The sequence below is a fragment of the Kogia breviceps genome, chromosome 17 (assembly GCF_026419965.1).
Source record: "Kogia breviceps isolate mKogBre1 chromosome 17, mKogBre1 haplotype 1, whole genome shotgun sequence".
Lineage (NCBI taxonomy): Eukaryota > Metazoa > Chordata > Mammalia > Artiodactyla > Physeteridae > Kogia > Kogia breviceps.
This window is the reverse complement of record NC_081326.1, coordinates 45,446,194-45,460,833: the sequence shown is the minus strand read 5'-3', so window position 1 is coordinate 45,460,833 and position 14,640 is coordinate 45,446,194. Positions and strand designations below refer to the sequence as shown.

General features: G+C 39.3%; 1 protein-coding gene and 1 pseudogene across 5 annotated transcripts in view; both read left to right on the top strand.

Annotated features, from left to right (window-relative positions):
• Positions 1 to 14,640, top strand: part of UBR5 (ubiquitin protein ligase E3 component n-recognin 5) — a 143,136-nt gene that overhangs the window by 99,868 nt on the left and 28,628 nt on the right. For all 5 annotated transcript variants that reach the window (XM_059042978.2, XM_059042977.2, XM_067017424.1 and 2 more), the window contains exons 29-36: positions 5,424 to 5,570; positions 5,668 to 5,786; positions 5,868 to 5,994; positions 6,081 to 6,210; positions 7,565 to 7,725; positions 7,847 to 8,086; positions 13,494 to 13,617; positions 14,256 to 14,367. In XM_059042978.2, coding sequence (XP_058898961.1) covers positions 5,424 to 5,570; positions 5,668 to 5,786; positions 5,868 to 5,994; positions 6,081 to 6,210; positions 7,565 to 7,725; positions 7,847 to 8,086; positions 13,494 to 13,617; positions 14,256 to 14,367 — 1,160 coding nt within the window. The remainder of the gene's footprint in view (positions 1 to 5,423; positions 5,571 to 5,667; positions 5,787 to 5,867; positions 5,995 to 6,080; positions 6,211 to 7,564; positions 7,726 to 7,846; positions 8,087 to 13,493; positions 13,618 to 14,255; positions 14,368 to 14,640) is intronic.
• On the top strand, positions 10,381 to 10,999 carry LOC131744185 (peptidyl-prolyl cis-trans isomerase D pseudogene; annotated as a pseudogene).

Below are 14,640 nucleotides of genomic sequence, written 5' to 3'. Positions count from 1 at the left end.
GGACAACCTTGTCTTATTCGTGATCTTAGAGGATATGTTTTCAGGTTTTCACCATTGAGAATGATGTTGGCTGTGGGTTTGTCATCTATGGCCTTTATTATGTTGAGGTAAGTTCCCTCTATGCCTACTTTCTGGGTGGGTTTTATCATAAATGAGTGTTGAATTTTGTGGAAAGCCTTTTCTGCATCTGTTGAGATGATCATATGGTTTTTATTCTTCAATTTGCTAATATGTTTTATCACATTGATTGTTTTGCATATAATGAAGAATCCTTGCATTTGTGGGATAAATCCCACTTGATCATGGTATATGATCCTTTTAATGGATTCTGTTTGCTAGTATTTTGTTGAGGATTTTTGCATCTATGTTCATCAGTGATATTGGCCTGTAGTTTTCTTTCTTTGTGACATCTTTGTCTGGTTTTGGTATCAGGGTGATGGTGGCCTCGTAGAATGAGTTGGGGAGTATTCCTCCCTCTGCTGTATTTTGGAAGATTTGAGAAGGATAGCTGTTAGCTCTTCTCTAAATGTTTGGTAGAATTCGCCTGTGAAGCCATCTGGTCCTGGACTTTTGTTTCTTGGAAGATTTTTAATTACAGTCTCAATTTCAGTGCTTGTGATTGGTCTGTTTATATTTTCTTTCTTCCTGGTTCAGTCTCAGAAGGTTGTGCTTTTCTAAGAATATGTCCGTTTCTTCGAGGTTTTCCATTTTATTGGCATATAGTTGCTTGTTGTAATCTCTCATGATCCTTTGTATTTCTGCAGTGTCAGTTTTTACTTCTCCCTTTTCATTTCTAATTCTATTGATTTGAGTCTTCTCCCATTTTTTCGGGATGAGTCTGGCTAACGGTTTATCAATTTTATCTTCTCAGAGGACCTGCTTTTAGTTTTATTGATCTTTACTATTGTTTCCTTCATTTCTTTTTCATTTATTTCTGATCTGATCTTTATGATTTCTTTCCTTCTGCTAAATATGGGGTTTTTTTTTTTTCTGTTCTTCTTTCTCTGATTGCTTTAGGTGTAAGGTTAGGTTGTTTATTTGAGGTGTTTCTTGTTTCTTGAGGTAGGATTGTATTGCTATAAATGCCTCTCTTAGAACTGCTTTTGCTGCTTCCCATAGGTTTTGGGTCGTTGTGTTTTTGTTGTCATTATTTTCTAGGCATTTTTTGATTTCTTCAGTGATCTCTTGGTTATTAAGTAGTGCATCGTTTAGCCTCCATGTGTTTTTATATTTTACAGATTTTTTCCTGTAATTGATACCTAGTCTCATAGCGTTGTGGTCGGAAAAGATACTTGATAAGATTTCAATTTTCTTAAATTTACCAAGGCTTGATTTGTGACCCTCTATCCTGGAGGATGTTCCATGAGCACTTGAGAAGAAAGTGTATTCTGTTGTTTTTGGATGGACTGTCCTATAAATATCAGTTAAGTTCATCTTGTTTAATGTATCATTTAAAGCTTGTGTTTTCTTATTTATTTTCATTTTGGATGATCTGTCCATTGGTGAAAGTGGGGTGTTAAAGTCCCCTACTAAGATTGTTTTACTGTCGATTTCCCTTTTTATGGCTGTTAGCATTTGCCTTATGTATTGAGGTGCTCCTATGTTGAGTGCATAAATATTTACAGTTGTTATATCTTCTTCTTGTATTGATCCCTTGATCATTATGTATTATCCTTCTTTATCTCTTATAATAGTCTGTATTTTAAAGTCAGTTTTGTCTGATAAGAATTGCTATTCCAACTTTCTTTTGATTTCCATTTGCATGGAATATCTTTTTCCATCCCCTCACTTTCCGTCTGTATGTGTCCCTAGGTCTGAAGTGGGTCTCTTGTAGACATATACAGGTATTGTTTTTGTATCCATTCATCCAGTCTGTGTCTTTTCGTTGGAGCACTTAATCCATTTACATTTAAGGTAGTTATCAATATGTATGTTCCTGTTACCATTTTCTTAATTGTTTTGGGTTTGTTCTTGTAGGTCTTTTCCTTCTCTTGTATTTCCTGCCTAGAGAAGTTCCTTTAGCATTTGTTGTAAAGCTGTCTTGGTGGTGCTGAATTCTCTTAGCTTTTCCTTGTCCCTAAAAGGTTTAAATTTCTCCATCGAATCTGAATGAGATCCTTGCTGGGTAGAGTAATCGTGGTTGTAGGTTTTTCCCTTTCATCACTTTAAATATGTCCTGCCACTCCCTTCTGGCTTGCAGAGTTTCTGCTGAAAGATCAGCTGTTAACCTTATGGGATTTACCTTGTATGTTATTTGTTGCTTTTTCCTTGCTGCTTTTAACATATTTTCCTTGTATTTAATTTTTGATGGCTTGATTAATATTTGTCTTGGTGTGTTTCTCCTTGGATTTACCCTGTATGGGACTCTGCGCTTCCTGGACTCGATTGACTATTTCCTTTCCCATATTAGGGAAGTTTTCAACTATAATCTCTTCAAATATTTTCTCAGTCCCTTTCTTTTCTCTTCTTCTTTTGGGACCCCTATAATTTGAATGTTGGTGTGTTTAATGTCCCAGGGGTCTCTGAGACTGTCCTCAGTTCTTTTCATTCTTTTTTCTTTATTCTGCTCTGCAGTAGTTATTTCCACTACTTTATCTTCCAGGTCACTTATCTGTTCTTCTGCCTTAGTTATTCTGCTATTGATTACTTCTAGAGAATTTTTAATTTCACTTACTGTGTTGTTCATCGTTGCTTGCTTCCTCTTTAGTTCTTCTAGGTCCTTGTTAAATGTTTCTTGCATTTTGTCTATTCTATTTCCAACATTTTAGACCATCTTTACTATCATTATTCTGAATTCTTTTTCAGGTAGACTGCCTATTTCCTCTTCATTTGTTAGGTCTGGTGCATTTTTACCTTGCTCCTTCATCTGCTGTGTGTTTTTCTGTCTTTTCATTTTGCTTAACTTACTGTGTTTGGGGTCTCCTTTTCACAGGCTGCAGTTTCGTAGTTCCTGTTGTTTTTGTTGTCAGCCCCCAGTGGCTAAGGTTGGTTTGGTGGGTTGTGTAGGCTTCCTGGTCAAGGGGAATGGTGCCTGTGTTTGGGAGGATGAGGATGTATCTTACCTTTCTGTTGGGCAGGACCGCGTCTGGTGGTGTGTTTTAGGGTGTCTGTGACCTTATTATGACTTTAGGTAGCCTCTCTGCTAATGGGTGGGGTTGTGTTCCTGTCTTGCTAGTTGTTTGGCATAGGGTGTCCAGCACTGTGGCTTGCTGGTCGTTGAGTGGAGTTGGGTCTTAGTGTTGAGATGGCAATCTGTGGGAGAGCTTTTGCCATTTGATATTACACGGAGCCAGGAGGTCTCTGTTGGAACTTGGCTCTCCCACCTCAGAGGCACAGCCTGACACCTGGCTGGAGCATGAAGACCCTATCAGCCCCATGGCTCAGAAGAAAAGTGAGAAAAAAAGAAAGAAAGAAAAAAATAAAATAAAGTTATTAAAATAAAAATTTTAAGTTATTAAAAAGAAAAAAACTAAAAAGTAATTAAAAAAAGAAAGAAAAGAAGAGAGCAACCTAACCAAAAACCAAATCCACCAATAACAAGTGCTAAAAACTATACTAAAAAAAAAAAAAGAATCATAGGATAAATGGTAAAAGCAAAGCTATACAGACAAAAATCACACAAAGGTGCATACACATACACACTCACAAAAAGAGAAAAAAATACATATATTGTTGCTCCCAAAGTTCACCGCCTCAATTTGGGATGATTCTTTGTCTATTCAGGTATTCCACAGATGCAGGTACATCAAGTTGATTGTGGAGATTTAATCCGCTACTCCTGAGGCTGCTGGGAGAGATTTCCCTTTCTCTTCTTTTTTCGCACAGCTCCTGGGGTTCAGCTTTGGATTTGGCTCCGCCTCTGCCTGTAGGTCGCCTGAGGGCGTCTGTTCCCTGCCTGGACAGGATGGGGTTAAAGGAGCAGCTGATTAGGGGGCCCTGGCTCACTCAGGCCTGGGGGAGGGAGGGGTACGGAGTGCGGGGCTAGCCTGTGGCGGCAGAGGCCAGGGTGACGTTGTAACAGCCTGAAGTGCGCCGTGCATTCTCCTGGGGGAAGTTGTCCCTGGATCACAGGACCCTGGCAGTGGCGGGCTGCACACGCTCCCGGGAGGGGCAGTGTGGATAGTGACCTGTGCTTGCACACAGGCTTCTTGGTGGCGGCAGCAGCAGCCTTAGTGTCCCATGCCCGTCTCTGGGGCCCACGCTGATAGCTGCAGTTCACGCCCTTCTCTGAAGCTTATTTAAGCAGTGCTCTGAATCCTGTCTCCTCGCGCACCAGGAAACAATGGTCTCTTGCCTCTTAGGCAGTTCCAGCCTTTTTCCCGGACTCCCTCCTCGCTAGCTGTGGCGCACTAGCCCCTTCAGGCTGTGTTCACGCAGCCAACCCCAGTCCTGTCCCTGGGATCTGACCTTTGAAGCCCGAGCCTCAGCTCCCAGCCCCCGCCCACCCGCCAGAGCAGCTTAGCACACAAGCCTCTCTGGCTGGTGAGTGCTGGTCGGCACCGATCCTCTGTGCAGGAATCTCTCTGCTTTGCCCTCCACACCCTGTTACCATGCTCTCCTCTGTGGCTCCGAAGCTTCCCCCTCGCCATCCCCCATCTCCACCCGCGAAGGGGCTTCTAGTGTGTGGAAACCTTTCCTCCTTCACAGCTCCCTCCCACTGGTGCAGGTCCCGTCCCTGTTCTTTTGTGTTTGTTTTTTCTTTTCTCTTTTGCCCTACCCAGGTAAGTGGGGAGTTTCTTGCCTTTTGGGAGGTCTGAGATCTTCTGCCAGCGTTCTGTGGGTGTTTTGTAGGAGTTGTTCCACATGTAGATGTACTTCTTCTTTTTTTTTTTTTTTTTTGCACTACGCAGGCCTCTCACTGTTGTGGCCTCTCCCGTTGCGGAGCATAGGCTCCGGACGCGCAGGCTCAGTGGCCATGGCTCACGGGCCCAGCCGCTCCGCGGCATGTGGGATTCTCCCGGACCAGGACACAAACCCATGTCCCCTGCATTGGCAGGCGGACTCTCAACCACTGCGCCACCAGGGAAGCCCATAGATGTATTTCTGATGTATTTGTGGGGAGGAAGGTGATCTCCATGTCTTACTCCTCTGCCATCTTGAATTTTGGCTAAGAAGTTTGTTTTCCTTGTTTTAAATATCTGAAAGTGAGAATCACCTTACTGAATGCTTACTAGGTGTACTCACTGTGCTAGATGCTACAGTGGTGTTTGACAAGACAGTTAAGATACCTCTCCTCATGTGTTGCTTTACAGACTTCACACCACTAAAGTAATCCTACTTGTTGCATTAACAGTTACACTTTGCATTTAAAAGTTAACAAGGGTTCTGTTGAGTTTTAATGAGTTACGCCTCTGTAATTTCAATATAGACCTTTGTATTTTTAAAAAAATTTGTTTTTGTACTTGTGTATGAATTCTTTCTAGACTCAAACGGACATCACCAACAGCCTATTGTGATTGCTGGGAGAAGTGTAAATGTAAAACTCTAATTGCTGGACAGAAATCTGCTCGGCTTGATCTACTTTATCGCCTGCTCACTGCTACTAATTTGGTCACTCTGCCAAATAGCAGGCAAGTAGTGGGTTTTTTAGGACATAAATTGAGTTGCAAAAGCACAGCATAGGTAAGTAGCCTCTCCTCCTCCTCATAACGATGTGCTGTTTTGCAGGGGAGAGCACCTCTTACTCTTTTTAGTGCAGACAGTTGCGAGGCAGACAGTAGAGCATTGCCAGTACAGACCTCCTCGAATCAGGGAGGATCGTAACCGAAAAACAGCCAATCCTGAAGGTGAGTTAATTTGACGGTTATGACATATAGGAAAAGCAGTATGTTTATTTCTGCCTTACCCACTATTTCTTTTCTTTTTAGATTCAGATATGCCTGATCATGATTTAGAACCCCCAAGATTTGCCCAGCTTGCCTTGGAGCGTGTTCTACAGGACTGGAATGCTTTGAAATCTATGATTATGTTTGGGTCACAGGAGAATAAAGACCCGTATGTATTCATTAAAATTTTTTTAGAGTTATTTATTTCCCACATTAGTGTAGGCGATTACAGTGCATTCTTTCTTTCCCCTCAAGTCTCAGTGCCAGCAGCAGGATAGGCCATCTTTTGCCAGAAGAGCAAGTATACCTCAATCAGCAAAGTGGCACAATTCGGTTGGACTGTTTCACTCACTGCCTTATAGTCAAGTGTACAGCAGATATTTTGGTAAGTCCTTTGAATAGTTATTACAAGCACATGAAAAGGTTGTTTTTTACGTAGTTTCCCATAATTTTACTAATCCAAGCTCCCAAGTACCAGTAAGCTCTAATTAAATAGTACATTAATGGGAATGGAATTTTGGAGGCGATTTAAATTTCTCATTTTAGATCAATCAATGAAAGCTCCTTCTTTCATTCTAAATAAAAATCCTAGAGTGTATTAAAAATACAACAGTATAAAAATGTATGAAGCAGTGTTCAAGATTAATAGTAACTCAGTGCAATTTTTAAAAAAATATCTCTTTTTGCTGTGAAATTAGAAAAGAATATAAACTATAAAATCCAGTGCTGATGAGACTTGGACACTGATGAGGTGGCATTGCATTTGGTACTCCTTTGGAAAACAACTTGTCAGTGTCAAGAGCCATAAAACTAACATTGCCCTCAGAAGTTTTCATAAAGAAATAATCTACAATATGAGAAAGAAAAAAATTGTGTCACAGAATAATGCAAAATTGAAAAATAGAAATACTTTTATGGATCCAGTAATAGAGAACTATTGACTCAAGTCATCCACTTACTGAAATGTAATGCAGTGATTTAAAAATAAAGGTTATTTTAAGTAACATTTAAAAAACAACAGGGAAGGGCTTCCCTGGTGGCGCAGTGGTTGAGAGTCCGCCTGCCGATGCAGGGGACGCGGGTTCGTGCCCCAGTCCGGGAAGATCCCACATGCCGTGGAGCGGTTGGGCCCGTGAGCCATGGCCGCTGAGCCTGCGCATCCGGAGCCTGTGCTCCGCAACGGGAGAGGCCACAACACTGAGAAGCCCGTGTACCGCAAAAAAAAAAACACCCAAAACCAAACAAACAAAAAACAGGGAAAACAACGTGGAATTGGGTGTTCTCTGTAATTAGTAACTTTATGATACACCATGTGTAGAAATGCAACTAGAAAGTAATGGTTAAGTGAGAGGGATGGGATTATGAATATATTAATATTTGAGTCTACTCTGATGTTTTGATAAGTACCCTGTACTGAGTGAAATACGAGTGAAATATATTCTTTCTCTGATTTGATATATTAGGTATTGTTCTGCTAAATAGTAATTGAAATTCATAGGAGTTTGAGACTAAAAAACAAGAAATCAGACATTTGAGAACCACTGTAGGTCAAGCATAGTGGTGGTGGGCATGTGGCATAAATTAATCACTGACATTGTAATTGTTTCGGTTAAATATATTTTGATGTTTTTATTATGAAATGTTAATATTGAAAAAGTGTTAGAACTTTTTCTTTTATGAATGTCTAAACATCTTATAAGATGTCTCAGCATTAATAGAGTGGATTACTATTTTTAAAGCTTTTAGATACTCTACTAGGTACACTAGTGAAAGAACTCCAAAACAAATACACACCGGGACGCAGAGAAGAAGCTATTGCTGTGACAATGAGGTTTTTGCGATCAGTTGCAAGAGTTTTTGTCATCCTTAGTGTGGAAATGGCTTCATCTAAAAAGAAAAAGTAAGGCATTCTTTTTTATTTTGGCTTCTATATAATTTCGCTCACATTTTTTTTGTGATAGTGATAAAATTTTGTATATGAAAGGATTCAGAAGATTCCTGTATTTCCCCTTTTGCTCTAGCAACTTCATTCCACAACCAATTGGAAAATGTAAGCGTGTATTCCAAGCACTGTTACCTTACGCAGTAGAAGAATTGTGCAACGTAGCAGAGTCCCTGATTGTTCCTGTCAGAATGGGTATTGCTCGGCCAACTGCACCTTTTACCCTGGCAAGTACCAGCATAGATGCCATGCAGGGCAGCGAGGAATTATTTTCAGTGGAACCACTGCCACCACGACCATCATCTGATCAGTCTAGCAGGTAAATTTCTGTCTGGTAACAGATTCTGATTAATTTTCTCTGGAAATGTCACAAATGTTACTAAAACCTTTGCATAAGTCCTGTACAGGATCATTTGTGTAACAAATGGTAAAGATTTTACTTAGTTTGGAACATGTGAAAAGCATTTTAAAAACTACATGTGCCTATACATCTAAAGTAATAGATCTATAGTTGTGGGGTTTTTGTTTGTTTGTTTGAAAAAGCACTATTTTTATTATGCCAATAAATAATCTGGTAAGAAAGTTTACTTTAGACTTCTGTACTTCATTGCTTTCTGGTTTTTCTTACCTTTAAATATAGCCTGCTGTAAGGCCAAGTTGAAGAACGAAAAGCCTTGTTAACTTTCTCTGTGTCCAAAGCCTTGGGTTAGGGGGCAGCTTGTTATTATATAATCTAAATAACAACCAGAACGGTGGCATTTAAAAATATTCTCTACAACCATATTATATAGGGTAAGGCTAAAACAATTCAATAATAAAAATGTTTCTAGTTATAAGATTACTTATTCTTAAATCTCATTTTTCCGTTTGTTTGATAGTTTCCCTAACTAGGCTCTAAGTTTGCTAAGTCAGAATGTTTAGAAACTAAAATGTTCTGGTGTCTTTTATCACAGTGCTTCTCAAATTTTAATATGCATGCAAATCACTTGGGTATCTTATTAAAATGCAGAGGCTGATTCTGGAGGTCTGCGTGGGGCCTGAGATTCTGTATTTCTTAGGAACTTACAGGTAGGACAGTGCCAGTACTTCTGCTTTAGGGGCCACACTTCTGAGTTGCAAGGTTTTAGAGATCTTTCGCAAATTTTTTTTTTTTTTTTTTTTTTTTTTTTTTTTTTTTTTTTTTTTTTTTTTTGTGGTACGCGGGCCTCTCACCGCTGTGGCCTCTCCCATTGCGGAGCACAGGCTCCGGACGCACAGGCTCAGCGGCCACGGCTCACGGGCCCAGCCGCTCGGCGGCACGTGAGATCCTCCCGGACCGGGGCACGAACCCACGTCCCCCGCATCGGCAGGCGGACTCTCAACCACTGCGCCACCAGGGAAGCCCTCGCAAATATTTATTTTATTTGGTTTTCTCAAATCTGATTTTGTTACTATGTGCATGGGTTACTAGTGTTCTAATAAGGATCTTTTGGAGCTGAAGACCCTTATTCCTCTTTTCTGGAAAACAACTGTTTGTTAATAAAGCCCTTCTTTAGTATTTGGGCCTTTTCCCAAGACGTGTTCTTTGGTTTTCATCTGTGGTGTTGTTGAGTGTCTGCTGTCTCTCATTATTCTCATTATTACTCCATATGCCAGTATGTATCCCAACTTTGCCTGTATTGTCTGGTCTCCTAGGACCCCATGGAATCTGAAGTGCAGGTTTGTCTATGAAAGTTCTCCAATGGTAGCCTTGTCACTGATATACTTCCAGGATTTGCTGAAAACTAATAAATCAAGCTATATGTTTTCAGACTTGCCAAACATACCTCATTATTCAGTGGTTCTGCTAGCCAGATCTCTGTGTTCCATTTTATGCTTCCAATCCTGATCCCCTGTGAGCAGCCCCCCAATTACTTATGTGGTATCACCTTGTGAATTCTTTCTACCCTTCCCTTGGTTTTGTTCTAGAACATAAAAATTTCTATCTGTTGAACAGATTTTGGGATCATCTCATCTATAAACAATGCCCATAGCCTATTCCTACTGTTTTCAAGATTTTTTGTCAGCTTGCCCCGCTTCTTAGTCGTTTTATTAAAATACTGTGCACTCTTAAACTTTCCTCTTCATTCTTCTTGGTTGGTTCTTTGGCTGATCTCTGATGTCTTCCCAGAAGGTCTCATGATAATCAAGAGATAATAGTGCTAATGTTTTCTATAACTGTTGTTGTAATATAGAAGTCCTTCATTGTAATAAAGTACAATCACTCCTCATAGGGTGTATTTTGACCAGTTTTCGAAGAATGTATTTAAAAAGTACACACTTGACCAGTCTCTGGGATTTCCCATATCTTGGATGGTAGATGGTGTATATCAGCGGTCCCCAACCTTTCTGGCACCAGGCACCAGTTTCGTGGAAGACAGTATTTCTACGGACCGGTAGTGGGGGTTGGGGGGACGGTTCAGGCGGTAATTCGAGCAGTGGGGAGCCCCAAATGAACCTTTGCTTACTCCCTGCCCCCCTCCTGCTGTTTGGGCCCAGTTCCTAAAAGGCCTAAAAGGCTGCGCGGACCAGGAGCGGTGCTCCACCCAGGGGTTGGGGACCACCGGTGTGGTGGTCCACACTATTAATTAATCTGTTTCTACTCTACCTGCCAAATGGCGCGTTATTGCAGAATGCGGAGAACTGAAGGGAGGGCATGATTGGGGAATATTCCCAAAGGATGGATCTGGTGACAGTCATCCAGACTTCCCTGAGGATGCAGACATAGATTTAAAAGATGTAGATAAAATTTTATTAATAATGGAAGACTTAAAAAACATTGGAAATACTTTTTTCAAATCCCAGAACTGGGAGATGGCTATTAAAAAATACACAAAAGTTTTAAGGTATGTGGAAAGCTTGAAGGCTGCTACTGAGAACACAGGTAGAGCCAAGCTGCAGCCTGTCGCTTTGAGCTGTGTGCTGAATATTGGCGCTTGCAAACTGAAGGTGTCCGATTGGCAGGGAGCAGTCGACAGTTGTTTGGAGGCCCTTGAAATAGATCCTGCAAATACCAAAGCACTGTACCGTAGATCCCAAGGATGGAAAGGTCTAAAAGAAATATGATCAAGCATTGGCTGATCTTAAGAAAGCTCAGGAGATAGCAGCAGAGGATAAAGCTATCCAGGCAGAATTGCTGAAAGTCAAGCAAAAGATAAAGGCACAGAAAGATAAAGGCAAAGAGAAGGCAGCTTATGCAAAAATGTTTGCTTAATAAGGAATTCAGTTTTGCTTAAATATGCATTGATTGTATAAAGCAAATAAGACAATTTGAGGGTTGCCTATTACGTATGATCCCTAATGTGTTCTACCATTGTTTACAGTCTAGGAATATGGGTAGGGATTCACTCTTAATAGACCGGTGTTACAAAATATGGTGAAGCTGATTTCGTTTTAAATGGCTCTCTGCATTACTTACAAAGGATAATGGTGTCTAGTGTGTTTGAAACTCTGGACACATCTTGTTCTAATAAATAGATGAAAACTTTAAAAAAAAAAAAGAAAAAGAAAACCACGTCTCATAATAACAGTGGTTACTGAAATTTTAGTATGAACTCGAAGAACTTTCTTAAGCATCATATATGTATTTAATCTAAATATTTAATCTAAAATGTTTTTAATTTTCGCAATAACTAATACATACCCACTATCATCCTAATTTTAGAAGTGAGGAAACTGAGGCTCAGAGCAGTTAATTTGTTCAATGTCACACAGCTATTAAAGTTTAGAGATATTTGGAGGTAATTCTAGATAGATATTTTCCTTTTTCCTATATCCCTGTATATTAGATGGCAGAGTAGAGAGAGAAATTGCTGCTTTGTGCTTACTGATAGTGTTGATGCATTGGAGTAACCATCACCGAATCCCACCCTACTTCATAGCACAAATTGCAGTCCTAAACTCTCACAGGTGCCTCCTTGTAATCAGAAGTTCTCTGAGGAGACTTTTTCCTGTCCCCATCTAGCCATGGCTGATGTAGGTAAATCTCTTGAAACCTGTTGCTCTTTCTTGATTTATACTTGGCTTTATGTATGTGAGGGGGGGACAAAAGAGGGGATTTCTATGATGTAACTTCTATTTTGCTTAGACCCCAGACCTTTTCCTGTGAAATCTATGGCTCCTGAAACTCTAGCCTAAGACATCAGCAGATACCTCTGGTGTAAATGGTGGCACCATTATCACTAGGATAGTTGTGCTTTGTTTTTGTTTAAATATTTTATTTAGTATTTTTAGGTGTTCCGTAGCAAGAGGGATTTCTCTGCACAATCTGGCAAACTGCTGGAAGTAGGAGTCCCCAAAACTCGAAAGTATTTTAACAACTTCCGTTAGACTGGATTTCAGGACTGTGGTGCTTCATTGTGCCAGGAAGTGGGGAAGAAATTAAATCATGGTGTGAAGAAAACTGAAGCTCATTTCTAAATGGGGAGTTATAATATGTTCTGTGTACTGGCGGTATCCTACCTACTAAGTTCATAACTTCTTAAAGTAACTACTTTGAGAATACTATTGGTCTTGTTGTGGATGTTTGTTCCAGGATTTTTTTTTAAAGAAGAAATACTCATTGACTGTGGCTTGACATAATGTTGACTTTTATTTTTTAATATTGAAAATGTTGAAATCTTAGTGCTTGGAAATATCCTTATCTATTTATATTTTCCCTTTTTCAAAAATATTAATGTATTAGTTTTGGGTATACAACACAGTGATTTGATATATTTATACTTTATATAAGTGATAACCAAATTAAGACCAGTTACCGTGTGTTATCTCTTCAGATTTTCTTTTAGCTTCTTCAATCCACTGTCTCTGGATTACCAGTTACTTAAATTTCTAGTATTAAACAGCAAATTTCTGTTTATTTGAAAGCAGTGTCTAAGTTGACTTTTCTCGTGTAACTGGTTTGATTTTCATTTCTCAGAGCCGCTGAGGTGAGGAAAGAACACTGTCAGTGTAAACACTTAAAGGTCCTTTCATCTCTTTTAGACTGTGTTTCTTAATCTGTAAATAAAGTATAATAGTTAGGTCACAGGGTTATTAAACAACCATCTTCTGATCTCTGACCTGCATTTTAAACTGCATTCTGTGGTTCTCCTCTTTTATAACAGAGGCATCTGTCCATTCTTGACTGTTCCCAAGTCACATTTTTAAGAAAGTGAAACTTTTGCCACCAGTCATCTTCTGTTATGATTCTATTTTAAAATCATACTTTTGAACTTATTTTTTCCCAATACTCATCAGCAAGTCAGTGGTTAATAAGCTGATGCAAGTAGGTCATGTCCGTCAAGTCTTTTAACAAGAGTAGGTCACTTGTAATAAGCCTACTTTCGTTAGTGGATGAATGCTGCTATCAGAGCCTTTGCAAGTTGAAAGGTTTAGCAGTGGAAAAGGAAAAATTTTCCCCATAGAAATACTTCAGTGGGAAGGACTCATAAAAGTATGTGCATTAACACAGATTTGAAATGACTTACTAAAAAAGTAAAAACAATTCTGAGGTTTATAAGTTAAATGTCTGGTAAAATGATATCTTTGGGGTTCATATTTTCTGATATACCATAGATTAATTATTGTCGGTTTCCAAGAAATTTTAGGTCAGATTTAAAATAGCATCCTAGCAAGTGAATCACGTTGAATAACGCTGAGAAGCATAAACGTCTGAGCTGTGTATCAGAGGTGTGGCAGCAGTATGCTCATAACCTGATTCCTTACAGCTCCAGTCAATCGCAGTCGTCCTACATCATCCGGAATCCACAGCAGAGGCGCATCAGCCAGTCACAGCCTGTTCGGGGCAGAGATGAAGAACAGGACGATATTGTTTCAGCAGATGTGGAAGAGGTGGTTTTAATTGTTTTAATTGTGGTAGATGAGAGGCTTTTATTTGGGAGGGAAGGGGAAAGTAGTCACAAGAAGTTTATTAACAATAGCTAATGAACTACTATTAGTAATAATAGCTTACATGTATATGCTTCAACCTTTTAGACTTTTGTTATATGTTCTCATTTGTGGTTATACATCTTAAAATATGTTAGTAATTCTTGATTTAGTGGATAATAAAAAATTAGAAACATAAACTTGTTCTACTTAAGGGTTCATAGAAAAGATATTCTCAATGTTAAAAGAGGTTTTAGTAGTTTTGTGCAATGTATTCGAAGGTCAACAGGGTACTGCGTATTTATTATATAAATTCTATAATTGCAGAAGTTTAAAAAAACATATACTCCCAATACAATTTTTATAGTTCTAATTTTAAGGTTCTGTGTATGGACAGTAATCATAAACTTTGGGACATGTGGGCATAATTTATGATACCAAATTATCACTAGCAACTGAAAATGTTGAAAACTGCTTAGTGTTAGAATTCCCTACAGTTAGGGATCTTTGTATTTTAGTTTACTAAATGCTGTGGAGGAGTACTGGTAGAGAAGTGGGTTTATTATGTACTTTGATTGTCTACAAATAAGATCTGGATTTAGGTTGAGGTGGTGGAGGGTGTGGCTGGAGAAGAGGATCATCATGATGAACAGGAAGAACATGGGGAAGAAAATGCTGAGGCAGAGGGACAACACGATGAGCATGATGAAGACGGTATGCAGGTTATTTGAGAAATTATTCAGTATGAGAAAGTCGGGTACTTTTAAGAGATATTAATAGAGAGAAGAGTGTATTTGATGTGTAGTGAAATGTTCATCATATTTCTGCCAGGGGATCCTGTAGTATCTGTCAGAATTTGAGGAGGTAGCTATATACATATGTAAACATAAATGTATATACTTTTCTATATTTACATATAGAAAATAATTTATCCTCTTTCCTTTTACCTTTTGGTTTACACTTTCTTCTTAAAAGGCTTTTAGAAAT